General features: G+C 40.2%; 2 protein-coding genes and 1 non-coding gene across 3 annotated transcripts; 2 read left to right on the forward strand and 1 right to left on the reverse strand.

Moving 5' to 3' along the window:
* The first annotated feature begins 1903 nt into the window (after positions 1–1903).
* On the forward strand, positions 1904–12654 carry LOC143138277 (transmembrane protease serine 9-like). The gene is made up of 15 exons (XM_076298772.1): positions 1904–1960; positions 2344–2364; positions 2852–3014; positions 3997–4265; positions 4638–4783; positions 4989–5277; positions 5399–5561; positions 5769–6037; positions 6237–6382; positions 6496–6784; positions 8549–8702; positions 8850–9118; positions 9910–10007; positions 10503–10751; positions 12643–12654. The coding sequence occupies exons 1-15, from the start codon at positions 1906–1908 to the stop codon at positions 12652–12654; spliced, it is 2592 nt and encodes an 863-aa protein (XP_076154887.1). The 5' UTR covers positions 1904–1905.
* Positions 12655–12753: 99 nt separating this feature from the next.
* Positions 12754–12826, reverse strand: trnar-ccu (transfer RNA arginine (anticodon CCU)). Its single transcript has one exon. It is a non-coding gene; the product is annotated as a tRNA-Arg (tRNA).
* Positions 12827–13636: 810 nt separating this feature from the next.
* Positions 13637–21233, forward strand: wdr45b (WD repeat domain 45B). Its single transcript, XM_076298190.1, has 10 exons — positions 13637–13820; positions 15190–15264; positions 15787–15888; positions 16177–16264; positions 17035–17129; positions 17442–17632; positions 18116–18201; positions 18313–18414; positions 18795–18916; positions 19384–21233. Exons 1-10 carry the CDS (start codon positions 13754–13756, stop codon positions 19488–19490), a joined length of 1035 nt encoding a protein of 344 aa, XP_076154305.1. The 5' UTR covers positions 13637–13753; the 3' UTR covers positions 19491–21233.
* The last annotated feature ends 925 nt before the right edge of the window (positions 21234–22158 follow it).

The raw sequence follows: 22158 nt of genomic DNA on the forward strand, positions 1-22158 counted from the left end.
ACATGCATTTCCCTGTCTCTTTGTGTTTAAAACCAGTTATATCCCTTCGTTTTTGTCAGTTAATGCACTATTATTAAAGGTGCTATAAGCGACATTTTTTGTCACGCACAGCAAACATCTCCTCAGAATCCGCTAGCTGCCTGTGCCCTGAATACATTGTAAAAAACACAGTCTCTGTGGACAGCCCAGGCTCCAAAAACGGCAGCAAAAACAACTTGGTCCAGCCTGGACCATAAACCCATAACAAACTGTTCCAGCCAATCACAGATGAGATACGCATTCAGGAGAGTTTTAATTGCATGGGAGGGAGGGGGAGGGAGTAGTGAGCTGTCTGAACATGTCTGTCAGCACCGTTTATATAATGGCAGACACAAAATCTAAAGGGTGCACAACACACTGTTTTCATCACACCTCAACTTCACATTACACAGAACACAACAGTGAACTTCATCATTACTAATTAACTTCAGACTTGAAACATATAACATAGTAACAAAACCTTGACATTTTCAGATATACACACAGGAAAGGTTCCTAGTGCTATAGTATAGGCCATTTCCCACAGTGATCAATAAACAACCACAACGATTTACCATCAAAAACAAAATCTCCAACAAAACATCCTTTGTGGGCAAAAAACACAACAAAAACCTTTTTTTCATGACTACTAGTTAGTGTTGGGGAAGTTACTTTAAAGGCATAGCTTAACAAACTACCACACTGGAAGTAGTTAAATTAGAGCAAACCCACCTATGCAGAAAAGTACTTTGTAAAAAAAAAACACAAGGTAAAAAAGTTCATAAGGTCCTGTAGATGTGATGTAATTGAGATTATTGCAAAAATACTTTCTTATTCACTGATCATACCTAAACCAAAAAAATAAGATTCATACTGTAAGATTTATTTAATGCAGTAGAGAGAATCCAGAGTGTATTTACTCTTGGCTTATCTCCAAGGTAAAAACATATGTTTGGTCAGTAAGCAAATCAGTGATGTGTTTCCTGAAGTATGCCCACAGTAAATTCATGCATGAGGATGTTACTGTCGCAACACTGATCCATGGTCACACTTTTTGAACTACACAAAAGTCAAGGGTGTGGTGGTGGCTACCTGACCAAGGCATTGTCGACAGGACATGCGTTCACAGTGGTCTGGATAAGGCTGATGGAGACAGCCGGTCAAAGGAAGTTCAATTACAGTAGAGAAACATATTGGGCCACACTGTTTGTTGTTTCAGTAATTAACTACACAAAATGGCAAAAAAATAAAATAAAAATCAACTTGAACCACTGGGAATATACCCATAGGAATATACAGTTAAACGATCAAACCACTGAAAAAGTTAAACTACCAAATCTATCGCTCGGATGTAGCGTAGGAAATAGGTAAATCATTCCACCAATGAGGAATCACAAGAACCCAGTCTTGACTGTGACCTCTAGTGTTGATGGAAGTCCGACATAGCAGGCGATCATCAGAGAATGAGACTGGGCGCTAGGGGATGAATAAGACTGTAAAATCAAACATAAAGCTGTACCCATAGAAACCTAAGGTGTGTAACCAGACACATTAGTCACCAAATATTAAAAAAGAGCCTGAGAGGAATTTGTTAGAGTGTTTGATATAAGCTCAATATTATATCACATTACATTTGGCTGGCACATTTTACTTGGAAATACATATTTGCTAGTGCCACCACAGAACAAACGATTCAGTGGACAACGACAAGGTGCACAAGGAAGTGCCTAAGAAAAAAAAGACGTCTGAGGTCCGAGATGAATGGAAAAGAGGGATGATGTAAGAATGTGTGACAGACAAGTTTAAGAGGAGGGGTTAAAGTGACACAGCAAGTTTAGGTATATATAAAGCAAGAGACAATGATGTTTTAGTTATAGGTGAAGTATAATGGCCTCATCAGTTTGGCTTGGTTTGCTCATGATCATAAGTTTTTCAGTTCGGGGTAAGTTTTTATGTCTTGATTACATTTGGATTTTATCATATAGGCTACACCTGCTTGAATGTTATTCACCTGCTTGATAACAACTGAAACACTGATTAACTTGTGCCCACTGAACACAATGTTGTGTGTTGGCTACAGTATACTGAAGTTTGAGATGAGATGAACATGAGATGTTCATCAGTCATGAAGTTAATTTAATGGGTGAAAACTAACAGCAAATAGGAAGAGTTTACATGTGTTTAACTGTTATTGCATTCAGCTATTTCTTTTGAGAGGATTCCTGAGGGTACAGGAGTATTGCATATGACATACGTTATCATAAATGAGTCATGTAGTCATCACAAAGATTTTGAGTCATAATATTACAATCTTTCATCCTCTAGGATCATACAGTCAGTTAGATGGTAAGTTTTTTCTCTCATTATTTTTTTAGATTGCATTATATGCCTATATCACACAGTGTCAGTGGATAATTAGTACCTTATGTTAAAATAGCTGTTTTAACACACATTAAAAATAATGTAGGTATATTGGCCTTAATTCCTATTAGCCTAATAATATAGTGTCAAACTAGAAAGTCTTCACACAGAGAGCCTTCCCAACTCCCAACTATTCTTGCCAGGACTCTGTGCCTTGCTACATTTTGTGGTGGTAAGCTGAAAAGAGATGAATAACAAAGACACTCAATGAAAGGGTCTATTTTTTGTGTGTAATTACAATCACACAAAAAACTGCTGGTTGAGGATACCCTGCGAAATCCCCCCTATTTACAAATAAGTTCATGTGAGAATTAATATAGCCTTAATTAGTGGATAAAATATCTCATGACACAAGATCATGGGATAAATGTATGTTCCTGCAAAGCATTTGAACTTTTTCCCCATCGGTCAGTGTGTGGCCAAGTTGCAGTCAGAACCAGGATAGTTGGAGGACAGAATGCCCCTACAGGAAGCTGGCCCTGGCAGGCCAGTCTGCACCGATTTGGCAGTCATTTCTGTGGAGGGTCTCTCATTAACAAAGAGTGGATCATGAGTGCTGCCCATTGCTTTTCAAGGTAAGATGGAAATTATAGTAGAAAATAAGTGAATTTACAATCCACTTCATGAATGTGTTATGAGTGTTATGTGTGTCAGTACCTAATGTGTGATGAGCAGAATGAAAGTAATCAAAGTAAAATCAAATTTACTTATGGTATTACGTTGAAATATTGAGACTTCAAATAGGGAATTGGTCAGGCAGGACATTAGAAGTAAATGTAACTTACTATGTTTGCTGTCAGAAAGCAAAGTCAGGGAAGTAAACTATAATAGGTGAGGTGAGTGTTAAAACGACATAACACTCTTCATGGACAAAAGTCTTTTCTGGGTTGTATCAACTCATTGTTTCTGACTTGACTTTTCCTCATGTTTTCAGGTTCAGGTTACTTTAGTTGTACCAGGTAAATTTTATCTGTAGTAACGCCATCATTCACAGACAGACATGTAGAAACAAACTGGCACTTGCCACAAATCATGTACCTAACACTCACACAGGCAGCTAAAACAATGACACATAAACATACTCAGGGATCCAGTCTTTTCTAAAACAGTAAGTAAAGTATTTAAAAAAGTAGGTGGCTAAAATATATAAAAAATAAAAGAAAAAAATAATTAGTCAATAGATTAACAGATAAACAAATAAAGAGCAAAATAAAATACAGAAATAAAAACACCTGTGCAATTTTACTATGAATTTCTAAAGTTGTAGATATATAGCAAGTTATTGTTACATATTTGCTTAAAGAACGGAACAATAAACTTTTCCTATTGCATAAAGCTTGTTTTCCTAATGTTTATCACTCGTTAATGTAATTAAATGTAAATCACCCGCTAATGTAAATTTTGCCTGATGATGGTCAATCTGACCGAAACGTTGCAATAAAAAGCTACAACTGCAAATGAAGACAGTGTGCGGGAGCTTTCTACTTCCTTTGAAATTACTCGAGAACTAAAATGCCCTACCCTAACACCCTACCTCTGGTATCCACATGTTTTAAGCACAACATCTAGTAGCCTGATTGTCTACCTTGGCCGTCAAGCCCAGCAGACCAGCAACCCTAACGAGGTGTCCAGAAGAGTGGCTAGAATCATCTTGCATCCTCAATACAACCCAAAAACTAACAACAATGACATTGCCCTGCTGAGACTCAGGTCCCCAGTTACATTCACTGACTTCATCAGGCCGGTTTGTCTGGCCGCCAGACAGAGTGTGTTTCACAGTGGCGTGGACAGCTGGGTCACTGGGTGGGGAACTATTGGAGAGGAAGGTGAGTCACAGCACCAGGTAGTGGTGTAATAATTAGTCAGGTGTTTAATAGATAATGTAGTGATTTTGGCCTGTTTCTCTCACTTCTACTCTCGCTGTCTCTTTCTGTCTGTGTGGATATGTAGATGTGCATGTGTGTATCTCTTTCAACCAAGGGTAGAAGGGTTTTGAGGGTAAAGATAAGAGGATATTACAGAACCAAAGCATGGCTCATAAAATAACATGATACTTTTGTACTGATTTTATGATGATTGTCTGCGCCAAGTTCAGATTTGCGGCTTTATTATACGGAGTGTATACTGACTGTACCTCTACTGAAGACAGATTTTATTTTTAATCATTTTATTAATTGTGTCTATTCCATCTGTATTAGTTCCCCTCCCGTTCCCACAGGCCCTACAGGAAGTTGATGTTCCAGTGGTGGGCAACAGACAGTGCAACTGCCTGAATGGAGTTGGAACAGTCACACAGAACATGATCTGTGCTGGTCTACTCGCTGGAGGAAAAGACTCATGCCAGGTGGGATAAATGTCCATTCTAATGACAATGATTTAAATCAGTTTTATCAGTTTAAGTGTAAAGTCCAGTTTACTAACTTGAGATGGTGGTAAAAGAAGGGCATTATGACTATGATTGCTGATTGTGTGACTTGGTAGCCTAGAGGGGAAAATCTAGGGAAACTAAATAAAAAAACTTATCCATTGTACAAATGTGTTCTCATCAGGGGGACTCAGGAGGTCCAATGGTAAGCATTCAAAACTCTGTGTGGGTCCAATCTGGGATTGTGAGCTTTGGCTTTGGTTGCGCTCGACCCGAACTCCCTGGCGTCTACACAAGGGTATCACGTTATCAAGACTGGATTAGATCGCAGGTTACCAGTGAACAACCAGGCTTCATCACATTCACCTCCTTGGGAATTGACACTGACAGTAGCTACACCTGCCCAGGCTCAGCACTTACATTAAACAAAGATGTTGTAACAGCAGCTTCCACAAATACATTCTCAGCTAGAGGTGTGTACATGTCATTGGCACATACATCAATATAAATGATCTTTTAGTCATGTTTAAGGAAAAGTAACTAGTTTGAATATGTATGCAAGTGTATCATCACAGTATTTTTGCTTTTTGTCAGTGTGTGGCACAACTCCACTCAATCCCAGGATAGTTGGGGGAAAAGATGCCCCTGCAGGTGGCTGGCCCTGGCAGGCCAGTCTGCACAGGTTTGGAACACATTTCTGTGGAGGTTCACTGATCAACAAGGAGTGGGTTATGTCTGCTGCTCATTGCTTTTCAAGGTGAGTAAGGGTTGGATTCAAGGAACGGGACTCTCTTAACATGTACTTTTGTATCTAATTTACAAAAAGAAAGTTGCAGCTTGTGGACACCGCTCATCCATTCATACTAATTCGGCTGCGGTTTCGAACCCGCACATCCATAAGTCGGGTTAAGCGTCATTGCATTTGGGCTGTTTGTTCTCTGACTAAAACCAACGTCTTTTTCAGCACCAATCCAAGCGGGCTGACTGTGTACTTGGGTCGGCAGACCCAGCAAGGCAGCAATCCCAACGAAGTTTCCCGAAGCGTGGACAGAATCGTTGTGCATCCCAATTATGCCAGCAATACCAACGACAACGACATTGCTTTAATGAGACTGAGTTCTCCCATTGAATTTACTGACTTCATCAGACCAGTTTGTCTGGCAGCAGGTGACAGTGTGTTCAACAATGGCATAGACAGCTGGATAACTGGATGGGGCACCATTGGAGAAGGTGGTAAGTCTTCTCAATAGCTCAGAGGACAATTTCATGTTGACTCATATTTTAATGCTATAGCTGAGGATGATATCTTAAAACAGCAAAATAAACTTTAAACAATCAATCACATTAAAGTTTCACACATGGTTTTGTGCCCAGTTTTGTATTTCAAAAACATTTTAACATATTTTTTGCACATTCTCCTCTTCCTCTCTAGTTGCTCTCCCATTCCCAGGGACCCTACAGGAAGTTGATATTCCAGTGGTGGGCAACAGACAGTGCAACTGCCTGAACGGAGTTGGAACGATCACAGAAAACATGATCTGTGCTGGTCTACTCGCTGGAGGAAAGGACTCATGTCAGGTATTGTAATAGTTCAGCACACATTCAGTTGTCATGAGATTCTAGATATGGACTGTGCCAAACTAGTTCAGATGTGAGAACGAATGATGTTTCTTACCACAACATGCTTGCAGGGTGACTCAGGAGGTCCAATGGTGACCAAACAGAAAAAGGTCTGGATCCAGTCTGGAATCGTCAGTTTTGGGTTTGGTTGTGCTCGACCTGAACTCCCCGGCATTTATTCAAGAGTGTCCCGCTACCAGTCCTGGATCAGCTCTGAGATCCAGAGCGACCCACCGGGCTTCGTCACATTCTCCTCTACGGGAGCCGACACTGACAGTAGCTACACCTGCCCTGGACTTCCGCCCCCACCTACGTCGCTCTCACTATCTACTGTTGTGACGAGCACTCCTCCTGTCAGAGGTATGCATGTACTGTCTGACTGACTTTTTTGTAACATACATGTTCTTGATTTTTATTCATCCGAGTGAATGTCTACGTGTACTTCATGGGTACAGTGATTGCTTTATTTTGAACTCTATGGGCTGTATTTTGCACACCAGCGCTATTGTACACCACCTAAACCTGGTCAGAAGTCAATGGCGAGTTGTTCATATGCTATTTTAAGAGGGCATGTCATCAGTCATATTGGCAGGTGCACGCACCATCCTTCTATCATTCATGAACCACCAGCGCACGTCCATGCAAAGCATTACAAATTGCACGATTACAATGGGAAACATAATTAGAATAAAGATATTACGAAATACTGTACATCTCATGATAAGTAGTCATTTGCAAATTGGTAATGACGGTTAAAAGTGATTAGGGGAGAGGCGAGAGACACGTATGGAGCACAGCTGAAGACGTCAGTCATTTGAGCAATATTTGGGTAAGTGTTGTTTTTTTCAGCCTATGTTTTCGATGGTAACCCATTGTTAGTCATTAGTGAAAGTAACTGCATATAACTGCGTCTCGTCATTGACTGACACCTTGGTGAAGTTAGTTTCACTTGCCAATGAGTTCAAATAATAGACGAGTGCAAATGCGTGAAGGCTATGCTAAGTTTTAGTAAAGCATGGTTTAGTGGAATGACTATTCCATAGGGTCTCGCAAGCAGCCTCCTTCAAATGCGCCATTGAATGCCAAAATACTGATGCATTTATTTGACATATCGCGCTTTGCGCCGTTAAAGGGAATGACAGATGTCATTCTCATTGGTTTAAATGATGTTACGCCCCAAACACACCCATATGACTGATTAAAAAACCTAGGAACACCTTGTTGCGCCATGCGCTCCATGTTTGATAACGAAACCCCTCCCAATGTGAACTGGACATCCTACTAAATTTGAATAGACTTTTGACGAGTGACGATGCACTTCAGAATGTCATGATGGGGCCCTAAAATTTAATTTAGATTCAATTTGAAAAAATAATTAATTCCACAAAGTATGCTGCTGGTATTTCCACATATTCCACATTTGCTTTAGCCTAGAAATCTAGACGCACCCTAGCGGCGGCAAATTAATTTGCACAGCCTGTACATCTAGTAGCAAACCATAGGGATTTCTATTGGCTGACACCGTGGACGTCATCCAATCACAGCGCTCTATTTTGTTAGAGAGTCTTAAGGCGGGCTTAACAGGATGACGACAGTCCTGCGACGGTGAACAACAAGGAAGGTGGCTATGGCGATTATTTGAATCGGCGTTGGCGTCAACTTTGGAGGAGTTGGACTTGTGCTTTTCTTTGAAAGTTGAGCAACACAATGCACTTAAGTCATTCCTTTCGAAGAAGGATGTATTTGCTCTGGCCACGTCATCCTGCTTTTTGTTCTGATTGGTCGTAGCGCTGGCCTATTGCATGCCTAGGCAGTTTGAAAGACAATTCTCTGCCCGCCCCTTAGGATTAAGCGAGGTGAATGGGTCGATTCCAGACTATACATTTCAATGATATAGGATGGCCCGCCAGGCTACATTTGCTTAGAAAACCAGTCAAAGTACATTTTGCTGTTTTGTTGTTAATGACACTAGATAGTTTCTTTATAGCGGATAATGTCTTATTGTGGAATAAGATGCGGCATTCGGCACCCTATATATACTTCTTGTTGTTCAACTAAATGTCTCATAATATTTGCCTTTGTTTCTCTCTCTGCATTTGTTACTTTTTACACTTCTCCCTCTAGCACGTATGTGTGGCAGCGCACCTTTGAATAGTAAGTCTGTGGTTGCGGGTAGCTGGCCATGGATGGTCAGTATTCAAAGGAATGGAGTTCATAAATGTGGAGGGTCTTTGCTTTCTGAAGAGTTTGTGCTAAGTTCAGCTGATTGCTTCAACAGGTGAGAAGCATGTATCATATATGTTTAGGTGCTATCAACGTAGACTGGTTTTGAAAACATGCACAGAGATTTTTTTTCCCTTACTGAATGAGTTTTTAAAGTATTGTCTGCATATGTTAATAAGAGTTGTTATGTGCTTTTCCTTAGTTTTGAGAACATAAGCGAATGGGCAGTATTGGTTGGAGTGCAACCACAGAGCAATGGCTCTGATACCTTCCTTAGCTCCCTTGCTTTGGCCAACATCAGTCTCAGCAATGTGGCTCACTCCTCTTCTGACATTGCGGTGCTTCAGCTAAAGTCTTCTGTGGAGCTCAGTGACTACGCTCAGTCTTTGTGCATTGATCTAACTGAGCAAAGGACCTTTCCAGTAGGGTCAACATGCTGGGTCACTGGATGGGGAAAGAGGCAGAATGGAGGTGAGGTTTTGTATGCAAAATGTGAAAGACTGTGTGTGAATTGAAAGACCCTAACACTAGCGCACTACGGTTATATAGAATTTTTAGGGAAAATCCCATGCATGATATTCACCAATTCTGAATGGAAATATTTGTTTTAATGTATTTTGCTTAAACTGCTACAACAAAATTCTATGACTTGATGATAAAATTCCCTGACTTTCCATGTCTGGAATAGACATGATATTCTAGAAATTCCATGACCCGTGAGAACCCTGAACACTTGTTTTTGAAGTTTTTGACCTTGTAGAGAAAATAAAAATATATTTTTGTACACAATTTGAACAGTTTGTAAAATGTACATTTATACTTAAGCAAGAATTAGTTTCAAAAATCATTGAGCAACCAAGGGGAAAGCATGTAAGCATTTCGTTTTACAAGGAATTGCAGGAGTAGGTGATGGATCGAAGTTGAGAGACGTGCTTTATTTTCTTCAGGTAGTACATGGAATCACCATGCAGCGATCATAATTATGTACTGCTATGTGTTACATCTAGTTCAAACTATGTCACAATGTTTTTTTTTTGCATATTTGCATTAACCTTGCCTTTGAAAGATACAAAGATGTATTGCATATCGGGCAACAGAATCCTTTTCTTTTCATGGACCTACGTAGCTCTTTAGAGCAAATTCTCTGCCCAGTAGTGTGCATGCCAGTATGAAAGCATTTTTAGTGAATGTACTTAAATGTGTGTGTGTACACTGAGAGATGTTTTTAACATCTTGAGTAAACTTAATGTTCTATATTACAGCAGACATGGTACTGACGGATATGGAGACCACTCTGGTGGAGTGTGGAAATGCTACCTCTGCAGGGACCATTTGTACTACGGATTTAGATATACAGCAGGTGAGACAGTCAACACATAGCCCTAATACAAGCACTGCACTGTACTCAATCCACACACGATTGAACAGAGAAACATTCCATTCATAGACTGTACTACACTTAATGCTGTCTGGCTTTTGTTTTAGCATTTCACTATTCACCCTTTCACAAACCGATGCAGGGTGCAGATTTATTGCCCTCAGTCTTTTTTTTTTTGTAATACTAGTTTGGTAATTGTTCTTTTTACAAGTGTAACTAGAAGTGCACTCAGAGACTGCAGACATCAGGGCCCTATACTATTGTCACATAACAGGGCCCTATACTATTGCCACATAACAGAGCCCTATTTTCCGTATATTTATTCCGTTCGGTCACTGACACTCTGACAGAGCTACTGCAAACCTATACGCAATATAGGCAATGCCAACTCTTGCTTGAACACATCAAAACACTCCTGACTGTCCTCTAAAGTTTCACATTCATACCAATCATACCCTTCTTATGCTCTCTTTCCAGGGAGATGTTGGGGGCCCATTGATGTGCCAGTCAGATCAGTCGTGGTTCCAGGTTGGAGTAATCATGGGGGTCCCGCAGAGGAACTTCATCCGAACTCAAAACATTCTCACCTTCTCCAAACCCACTATGTTCAAGGCCTTCCTGCGAGACACTGTCGGGGATCTACCATTGCCTTTCACTGCTGCTGCGACAACTGCTCTCCATACCACTGTCAACACCACAGTCTTTGATGACTATGAATTTGATATAGTAGGAAATGCATCTCCTGGCTCACTTTCACTCTCTTTTCTTCATTTCCTGATTTCGGCCATTCTCTCTTTAACTTTGTTTACAGGGTGAAGTGGAGATAAGAAAGCATAACTATGATCTTTGGCTTGATATGTTTATGTTTCTTAGCAGACGTTTTTTGTCCAAAGTGATTCATCAATAAACACTGCATTAACATTAAAATTGACCGTTTTTTTTATTTTTTATGCAGCCCTTGCCACTTAATCTACTAAACCCCTCTTCTACTGCACTTTTTACCCCCCCCCCCCCCCATTAATGCACAAATAGGCTGACACCAGACATAATTTCACTGCATTTCTTACTTCCAGTAACTATATGCATGTGACAATAAACTTCCTTGTATCCTTGTATCCTTGTTATTGTAAAGTCATATGGACGAAATTAAATGTTAATAGATTAAATAGTAATCATGGTACTATTACCTAAATTGCACTTATAGCCTATGGTATGACACTAATTGGTGTAAGACAGAATGGAGAAAAGACAGCTAAGGTAGGAGGGGAAAAATTACCTTGCGCGACCGTTTCAGCTACCAGGATGTATTTAATTTATAGTTTACTAATGTTTAGAATCAGATACATTTTGGCACACACCATTTTAATAAAAATATGAGTGAGTCTTTGTTCACTAACTTTAGTGTAGATGTGATAGACTGTAATTAAGGATTTTAAAAAACGATATGCTTAAAATGCTATTTTAAATAAGTCCAATGTAGTGATATAGCCATATATTGGTTGCTATATATTTTTTGTTATGTCATAGTAACATTTGCACATAACAAAGCACATGTTTGTCTATTTTCTCACCAAGAAGGCCTATTGCAGGGGTGACGAACACATTTCTTTACCTCCTCTTCTGCTTTTTCTGATAAATCAAAATGTCGCATATTTCGCATGTCCAAATTTCCGTCAAGGATTCCCGGGATACTGAAAGACCGGGGTAAACGAAACTTGGCGGGCATGTAACCCATATGGATAGCATGGAACCATCGTTTTTCGTTTTGATCTGTAGCCCCCCCGCTGTACTGGACCCCTCGAAAGGAGGGTAGGGCAGACACAGTGTTCTGTAAATATCTTGAGAACCGTAGGGCCTAGGATGACCAATTTTTTCCCTATGTTTGCCTCCAGGGGTCATGTTAACCCATTCCATGTGCACACATGTGCATAAACAGATACACACGCACACACATACATTCACAGTAATCATACGTATGACACATACTCACACAGTAGACATATGTACGCATGCATGCACATGCACAAACACACATACGCAGGCAAACACACAAGCACGCACACACACACACACACCCACACACATAAACATAAACGTGTACACGCACACATGCACACAATTCAAGAATTTCTCAGAATTATGAACAGGCAAGATGGGGGTGGGGTTGTATAAAATGAATTTTACATGTGAAATCTATGAACAAATCATGTTTTGGTACTTGTTGTCTAGCAGATACCAGTGAGAATTGAGTGTGGCTAATGCAATTTAGTGAGACAGTTAGAATCATATAGGCCTTTCAGCGTGATTTATTTTTGTGGAAAAAATGTGCTGGACTGGGCGGTGGTCATATTTTGTACCGCTCTGCGGTACATCTAGTTAATGCCTTATTAGTGTTTTAATTCATACGTCTGTGGATCAATACTAATAAATATTCACTTTCTGAATGTTCAATTAAGACTTAATTAAGACTAAGCCTGGAATAAAGACCAAAGACAAAATGTTTAATCTTTTGGAATCGAAATGAGGAAACAATAGTAACCGGAATTGGTGAGCAGAATTGTGCTGCCCTGCAGAGAATAGCATGATCAATTGTTTTTTTGTTGTTTTTCTTTTCCAGACATTTCTTTAAGAGCCATTCACACAGATTATGAAGGATGATAATGTTATTTTTATTGCTGAACGAAGTGATCGATGTCATTGATACTGATATATATTTTAAAAGCACACACACCCCAGATGGGACTCGAACCCACAATCCCTGGCTTAGGAGGCCAGTGCCTTATCCATTAGGCCACTGGGGCTCATTATTATATCTTTGTACAGAATTATTTACAAATGACTCACAAATGACATAAAAGTTCTCTTTATGACGTAGTTCTGGTAACAACAAAATCTTGTTTACTTCGTTGTATCGTAGCATAACAACTTGTGAACACTATGTGATGGACTAATGAAAATTGAAATGGTCAAATTGCATTGGAAGTTGATTTTCACGTTATAGGCTACCACGCAGCTGCTAAATGGTGAAAAGTAGCATAATCAGACAGTAAAAGAAAGCAAGTAATTCACGTTATAGGCTACCACGCAGCTGCTAAATGGTAAAAAGTAGCCTAATCAGACAGTAAAAGAAAGCAAGTAATTCAAAATACATGCTAGAGAACAGTTCACGTAATGCTGGAAGCCTTGACCTAGAGTCCTAGACAAACAAACTTCTACATATCGTTGCGTAAACTTTGGCTGTGGCTTTAATAACTTACCACGTTCTTTTTCAGGTATCAATTGCATTGGCTCTATTCCCTCGTAAATAAGGCTAAAGCAAAGGAAACTAGTCGTAGGGTAGGCTAGACTATATAGCCTGCTTATTTGCAAAAGAAAAAATAACAACGTTATACGTTTACTTTTATCACAAACGCTTACCTTACCACGGCACCACCAATGTTTGCCAATGCGGCATCAACATGAGCAATGTATGGCAATGTAGGAGGCAGGTAGTCAGCTACAGCAGTTCAGCGACCTCTCAAGGAAGGAAGAAGAATTCCGCGAACTTTTTTTCCTATGCTGTGTCCGTCAGTGACACCGTCCACCACCTACCTTGCTTGGCCACAGCTAGAATCTACGTTTGAGGGGAATGCTACGCCAGGGGAATGGTGGCTATCGGTTGAAAGGCAGCCGACTCTAGCTATCATTGGATTATCATTGGCGTTAAGGGAACATTGAAGTACAGAATAATGAATTTATTACCATCAAATCCACATGGGAATGGGCTTTTGTACGCTGGATTTAACCAGGACCATGGTAAGATAATTGAAATAGCGAGCTAGTTAGCTATCGTTAGCTAGGCTAACCACAGTTGCAGCTGCTCTGGCTGAGTTATCTATGTTTTGACATTAGCGTAAATATGTCATATTACAGTGAAAGACAGCATCGCAAAAGCATACTCTATTCTATTCTATTCTCTTTTTTTTGATTGGGACATTTAGTCGTACAGAACAATGAACTAGTCCTAGTTGTGTTCTGAGGCTGTCAGCTAACGTTAGCTACGATTAGCTGAGCTGACTGGTTGTGCCTTATGAACAGACCTGCTAGCTGCAGATGTTAAAACAACATAGCGACATCCTAGCTAGGAATTTATAGCTACCCCGTACATACATAAATATAACATAAATTAGCTTAGCTAACTTACCGTACGTTAACTGATAGTTACGTTTGCGAACCATGTTATCAACTGACATTGTTGTCATCAATTTCTAACGTTAACGTTAACAAAGCTTCTGTTTTCTCTTTGCATAATGAGTTGGTTTAACGGGATATTGGAGTTCAGCATCAGCGAATAGGTGTATGGTAAATTATGTTAGGGCATCATCAGTAGCGGCGATCTTCTTGTGATAATGGCTGGTCAATCTTAGAAAAATAACGGTAAGGTAGGCTAATGTTAACGGAACGTTTAATGATAGCAAATGTGAGAGCTTTCTTGCAGCCAACGCTAGTTAGCAACGCCCGGTTGTAGTTTGGTTGCGCACTTTTCTAGTAGCAGTGCTAGACTGACCGTTCTGTGGATTAATCAACTGCAAGAGGGTAAACGTTGATTGCCAGTAAATAATAACGTTAATGTGAGGTCAATGTTTTGTTTTGCAAAACAAGCCTTCCCAAAACCAGTCTCGATTGCTAACATCAACATAGCTAGTTAGAGTATCAGCATCGCTTCGTTGGCGAAATTGGTCAGTCAGCAGTCGTAGCTGGCAATCATTGCATGCAAGTTATTGCTCTCACACATTAGCACGCCTTAACCTTGATACACCTGTAACTTTGCACATACTTGCATCCCTTGACCACTATATATTAATAGAGTTAGAAACCAGACAAGCGATCAGTCCTTTTGGAAAGTCGCGTTACTTGAGATTAAGTTGATACATGGTCTAGCGTTGTGGTAACACTACGACCTCGCCGTTAATTTAAAAATCAGTTATATTTGCCATTGTTATGAATCCGATCCATTATACGCTATCAGCCAAGTTGAACTGCTTTGTTACATTTTATAGCCAGCTATCTCAATGACGATGCAGGTACAAGTGGGCAAAGTTGAACCATTGTCAGTGGCGTGATGCAAATGTGTTGTCAAAAGGCCCCAACTCCATGGAAGATGACCAATTTGCTGTCTTTGCAGGTTGCTTTGCATGTGGAATGGAAAATGGATTCAGAGTTTACAACGCAGACCCTCTCAAAGAAAAAGAAAAGCAAGGTATAATGCAATGAGCTAATCCTGTCAGACATAACTGCTTTTGTGTATGAAAGTGGGGTCTCAACAGAACAGTGCACCCAGCATCAATATGATGTTCTTTATCCAGTAGGAAGTAAGAAACGCCTTGTATGGTAGCCTTGTGAAGTATATTGTAAGAGAGGGAAGTTAATTATTCCTTCCCCATGTCTTGAGCATGTGACTGAAAACCCCATGACCGCATGCACAGTTACAGTATTTCGCATGCAAAAAAAAAATAAAAACCTGTGAGCAAAGGTATGCCCCTGGCCTGTATTCTTCTTTTCTGTTGCTTTGATAAGTTGCCTTCACTGTGATGCCAATTTGGATAGTGGCTAATGAGATTAGTTCACTGTGCAGGTGCTTAGTCTTGCTTTAAAGCACACAGAAAGGGCATGGTCCCTGATCCAAGTCTTTTTTTTTTAATTTGGTAGTGCTAACCAGCTTGTTGTCTTTGTACAAGTTGTGTGTGGGAGTGACACCTCATGTCTTTGTTGCTCTTGGCAGAATTCCTTGAAGGTGGTGTCGGACATGTGGAGATGCTTTTTCGTTGCAACTACCTTGCTCTCGTTGGAGGAGGAAAGAAGCCCAAGTACCCACCTAATAAAGGTAGGAGGACTGTGGCCTGTGAGGAATGGGCCATAGTCCATTCTCCAGTTTTGATGGTTGTGGTGGCAGCTGACAGATTGACATATTTGACATAATAGAAAATAACAATAACAACACAAGACAATGAATGGAGGCCACTGGATGAAATAAAGTCAATATTCTATTGTTTTCCTTTTGTGTGGTATTTTGGAATGAGTGGTCATTCTGTTATGATGCTCATACTGGTGATGTTTCGTAAGACCATTCTTTATGTTTTTACACTGTTTTCACTCTCTTTATGTGTTTCAGTCATGATCTGGGATGACCTGAAAAAGAAGACTGTAATTGAGATAGAATTCTCAACAGAAGTCAAAGCAGTTAAGCTCCGACGAGACAGGTACATCTTAGCGTTAATGACAGGCGTTAAAATGCTCCAGCCAGAGGGGGACAAGGGACATCTAAGGCTTCTGAGTGTTATCATTGTCACGCTGGCAGACACCTTCACCGTAGTCAATCCGTCTACAAAGCACAATGACTCATACTTCTGTCTTTCATAGAGGGTTATTGCACAAGCTCAGTTACAAGCTGATTCAGCAGGATCTGGGCTCCCACAATGCATCCACAAGACATCAGTATCTGTGTTGGTCTTTTATGTCTTGTTAATGTAAAGTCGATGCTAAAGTGCTTAGACCTCTTTATGGGACTTTCAGTGGGACGTCAATGGGTTGCTGTCAGATTTGTGTTGAAATCAGTTGGCTCAAGAATTGGCCTCGTGGATGTTGTCATTAAGTTTATTGGCTTATTTGGCTGCCTTTGCATCAGTGTTATCTTGAGACAATCTGCAATGCATAGCATAGCCACATATATATTTGCCACTGAATTGGTGGCATTTATCTGCACATAGTGCAACACTTTTTTTAACCACACAATGTGATGGAAGATCAAAAAAGAAAATACATATACAGATATATATAAATGGCTGTTCTGAGATTGTGCTGCTTTGTCATATGGCAACTATTTCCACTAATTATATGCAAAAAACAGCCTCAACAGACAGCCTACATCTTGAGCGGTAGATGGCATGAATACTGTTTAGGAGGCATTGAAATTGTTGTAGATGTGTTGTCTCCATTTTGAGATTGTGTGGCTCTCTTCCTCTACCTACAGGATTGTGGTGGTCCTCGACTCCATGATCAAAGTCTTCACGTTTACCCATAACCCGCACCAACTACATGTGTTTGAGACGTGCTACAACCCTAAAGGTCTGTCCCTCTAGTACGGAAACCATGTTAAGGATTTTCACTAGAAGAAACTATGGGCTCTATGCAAGCAATGATTGAAATTACATTTAGAGTTATCTTTCGTTAAACTATTCAGGTTTTGATTAAATCAACAATTTAGAATTTGGGTAATATTAGGGCTTGACCCGGTTGCCCTTGGCTACCAAATTGTTACACATTGCAACCAGATTTCTAATACACTTGCTTCTTTGCTGGTATCTATTATGACTCATCAGTGCCTGATGAATGTGTATAGCATTTGTTTTTACACCTTTGTTCGACATGTTTCTGTAGGTCTTTGCGTCCTGTGTCCAAACAGCAACAACTCCTTGTTGGCTTTTCCGGGCACTCACTCGGGCCATGTGCAGATAGTGGACCTGGCCAACACCGAGAAACCGCCCGTGGACATTCCCGCACACGAGGGAGCCCTCTGCTGCATCGCTCTCAACCTGCAAGGCACAAGGATAGCCACAGCCTCAGAAAAAGTTGGTTGTGATTAAAGCTCTTTGTCTGATACCATTTATAGCAGTTTTATTGACAGTTTTCATAAGTAATGTTTGTTAAAATTCTTGTCTTCAGTTTATTTTTTGTACACAAATAGCCTCAGTCTGCAAAGGAACCTTTGAGACATTATTATATAGAGGTTATTGCTGGTCTTAATTAGCATACAAATACATACAACCACATACACATTTTTGTAGCATTTGTAGTTTGTATCATAGTGGCCAAGGAGGTGGGCTAGCATGCAGCAGCCAAATAATTGTGGGTTCAATTCCTGGCTGCCACAGTTGTGTCCTTGAGCAAGGCACCCTGAGTTGCCCTAGGGAGACTGGCCCTTGTAATAAGTGACATATGTCATATAAAGTCGCTATGGATAAATCTGTCTTACAACAGCAAACCACATCCTGCTGCTGCGTTTGCTCTGAATATTTCTGACTTTCTGGCTGGATGTCATTTCCTCCAAACAGGGGACCCTGATCAGAATATTCGACACCTCTGCTGGCCATCTCATCCAGGAGCTGAGACGGGGCTCACAGGCTGCAAACATCTACTGGTGACTTTCTGTTGTTATGCGCATCATTTTCCCACATGTGCATGAGATTGCCCACTTTTTGTTTGTTTACCATTGTAATTATTCTGGAAAATTCTCCCTCTGTGGCGACAGCATCAACTTCAATCAGGATGCCTCGCTCATCTGTGTGTCCAGCGACCACGGCACCGTCCACATATTTGCTGCTGAGGACCCCAAAAGGAACAAGCAGTCCAGGTATTTCTCAGATGAACTGAAACTTATCAAACTAAAAAAAATGCTTTGATATGCGTACTCTATCCTATCCCATTTTATTTGGCATATGAATTTTATTTAAAGAAAGTTATTCTGTCCTCTTTGTTCGGCTCCAGTTAAGACTATGCTGAGTGACATTCGAATGAGTTGATGGTCAGATTCAAACTTAAGAGACCACTGCAAATTTGAATATGACCGTCAACTCATTCGACCATCAACTCATTCGAATGTCACTCAGCAACCATAGGATGACATCAGAAAAATGTGCAGTGGTCTCTTAATTTTTTCCAGAGCTGTATATGTCACAAGGGGGTTAAAGCCCATACTAAGACTGCTTTTTTTGTTTACCTCTATGCCTGCAGCCTGGCATCAGCCAGTTTCCTCCCCAAATATTTTAGCTCCAAGTGGAGCTTCTCCAAGTTCCAGGTCCCATCTGGATCGCCCTGTGTCTGTGCCTTTGGAACGGAGCCCAATGCTGTTATAGGTAAAGCACTGCTTGCCAACATCCCATACCCCCCTGCTCTGTAAACCATGAGTGTGTGTGTATGTGTGTGTGTGTGAGAGAGAATCAGCGTTTTTCATTGACACCTACAGTAGACTTGGATTTCAGCTTAGGCAGTGGGGTGCTGCAAGGACAGCGTTGTTGACATTTTCGAGACAAAGTCCACTTCCCAAGTGCAATCACAGTGTGTGTGGAAATGACTAATATACAGGTAAAGGTCAGATATTCAGCAGGTTCTTTTGTCCAAAGTGAATTACAAGGGCAGATCTAAAATGGATGAACACTTAGAGAATATGAATACGCCCGGCTGGAATTGAGTTGAGTTGGAATGCCTAGTATAACGGTAGGAAGTAGTATGTGGAAAATATTTCCTGGGTAAAAGATGTAAAAAGGGTGTACGTGTTGACCAGCCCTGTTTTGTTCTACCCTCTCTCTTTCCTCCCTTTCAGCGATTTGTGCTGATGGCAGCTATTACAAATTCCTGTTCAACCAAAAAGGGGAGTGCGCCAGAGACGTCTACGCGCAGTTTCTGGAAATGACAGATGAGAAGATTTGAGACCTGTAACTTGCATGGGAGGATCTGAATGAATGAAGGGTTTTTGAGCTTATGCTTGTGTTTACAGCACACCAGCTAAAATAATAACAAGAAAACGAAAACCATGAACAGGAGTGTTACTTGTTTCTCTCGATGAATAGCACCAATGCCAAGTGATGTGCTGTGCTTCTCACAGTTCAATGGAGACTGAGAGACCAAGAGACCTTTGCTGGACTAATGTTTAGTCCGCCTTGGGACAGGGACATACAAATGAAAGACTGGATACCTGAAGGCACTAAACAGTTTTGTTCTCGCTATACAAAGTGAGAATTGGGAAACTTTATTTTTTGGAGAGGACTATCGTTACTTTTTAAAATGTCTTCCATGAAACTTTTCTTTCAACCGTTTTTGTTTTTTTTTTAATCCTAGCCTTCACTCTGCTAGATAGTTTGAAATACATTGTCCATAAACATCACCTAACTCTAACCTGCCTGAGTGCCTCTGTATAGATTGAAGAGGTCCAGGTCTATGTGTGCATAATGCACACATATGTGTATGTAATACAGTATATACAAACGTTTGTACAAACAACATAGTAGTGTTAGACTCTGTTTCATCTGCTGTATAAAACACGCAAAATCAGGCATCAAAACATAACAGCTGAATCTAAAGCATTTATGAGATTCATCATTGGTGAAAAATATTTCTCATTATTGTTTCAGTGTATGTGCAATATTGTCCTTTACTTCGCTCTCACTCTCTGCTCAGGCTTTTCTTTGTCAGCTGTGGACTGATGTGATGTGAATGAAGGTTATCTTCAAAATCAGAGTCTTTGTGTCGCTGGCATTCATCCACTTTCAGATTTAAGTACGCAGGACCATGAGAGGCCATCACACTTCTGTGTGGTGTCAAGAGGAAGAGGAAGGTATGCGCTACTCAAGAATCTTTCTAGATTTACAGCATTGCTCATATATAAATCTGTATATATAACTGCCTAATTTGTAGCCTTACAGATGACAAATAATGGATTATTTAAGCAGGCATTTGTCCCTTTTAGATATTTATCTCCCTTAATTAAAGAAACGCAAACCACGGATGTGAGCTATTTTACTCTCGTCACAAACTATCATAAAGGCTGTCTCAACTTCATTGCATATTCTCAAATTGGACATATGAGCACAATATTTGGGCAATGTCCTATGCGTTGTCTACAAGCCACTGTTGCCTTTGTTTCAAACTGTTCAGATAAACTAACCAATGCACAGTTTATAATCCTCTTTTCTGAAAACATTCATCCAATTGTCCTACACTAAATAATCTTGTTAGTTGATAACAGCATTTTTGTTATGACCGCAATTGCTGGAAGACATAATGTGGACTTGTCAGGTAACAAACACAAAGAAGTGCAGTTTAGAACTTGAATTTGGACTTGCATCTCTATCAAATTTCCAGATGCCTGTATTATACATTAGAATTGCTTTTGAACCCAAGGAAATTAATATGAGGGGGGAAAAAAGCTTTACTTTATATTTCTGACTTCTTCCATTTGTTACATTGATTTGTTTATCACTGAGTACAGGAAAATGTGTATGTGTTTGTTGATGAATTGTTTCTTCTCCCTCCAAAATTACTTGCTGGTCAAACAGCTTTGTTCCATTTCTGAGTTCTTGCTGGAAGACAGCATACTGAATGCATTTCATGCTTTGATTGTAATTGTGATAACACTATAAGTACACAGTCAAATAAAAAATGTCTGATATACTATCTGTGGGTAATTGTACAATAGTAAGCTACTGCACAAATTACATATTATGTGACAACAAAAAATTTGAAGTTATGGGTTATTAAACTATCTCTGTATTTGACAGTAGCTTGTACACGTTATTGTGGCTTAATTTAGGTATCTGTGCCATTCCATCTAGTTGTCATTTCAAACGTGGACTCATAGGAGGCTATGTTGAAAGCTCAAAATACAGTTAATGGTATTTTGTAACTTAATGATTAAACTGACGCTGATCCCTAATATGCCATCGAAAATGTATGAGTCATGTACAAAACATGTATCTTGCTTCATGTAGGCCTACAAGGAGATACTTGCGCGGAATGTAGCTGATTTTAGCCGTGTGTTCTGCCTTCAGAGGCAAAGAGGGAGGATTTCGACGGGGTTTATCAGGCTTATCGTGTTTTGACCTCCACGCTGCTGTCTGCAATCTTCGCTACTACATCCGTGATGCTCACGGACGCGCCGACATGAAGTCGGTTTTCAAACGAACGTAGGCTACGCTGCAGAAACGTGAATGTCTGAAATCTCAAATTGAGTTTCACGAGGATAATTAGGATTATCCCTGTAACGTTACATATTTAGCCAGTTAACATATCCAAAAATTAAAAGGGCAATCCATTACAATGTGATGGATGGCTCTCCCCTCGTAATGCAACCCCAAAATACATTAGCTCGTTATTTCCTTCTATTTGTCCCAGTGTTTTGAATCATAGACCTGTTCAACACAATCCCGAATAATGTAATATGGTACAGATATTGATTAAATGCGTGACAAATGCCTCTCCATGTGAGTTTTCTTTCCGTATTTTGTAGAATACACGGATCTGCGTGTCACGCTGCAACTCAACCAACCTCAGCTCTCTGTGTGTCTTTATTTGAGGCTCCCATTGGTAGCTACGATTTCCT

This window comes from Alosa pseudoharengus, unplaced genomic scaffold, assembly GCF_046254945.1.
Source record: "Alosa pseudoharengus isolate Yale_2024_CS ecotype anadromous, Long Island Sound unplaced genomic scaffold, YU_APseudo_1.1 YU_APseudo_1.1_scf_21, whole genome shotgun sequence".
Taxonomy (NCBI): domain Eukaryota; kingdom Metazoa; phylum Chordata; class Actinopteri; order Clupeiformes; family Clupeidae; genus Alosa; species Alosa pseudoharengus.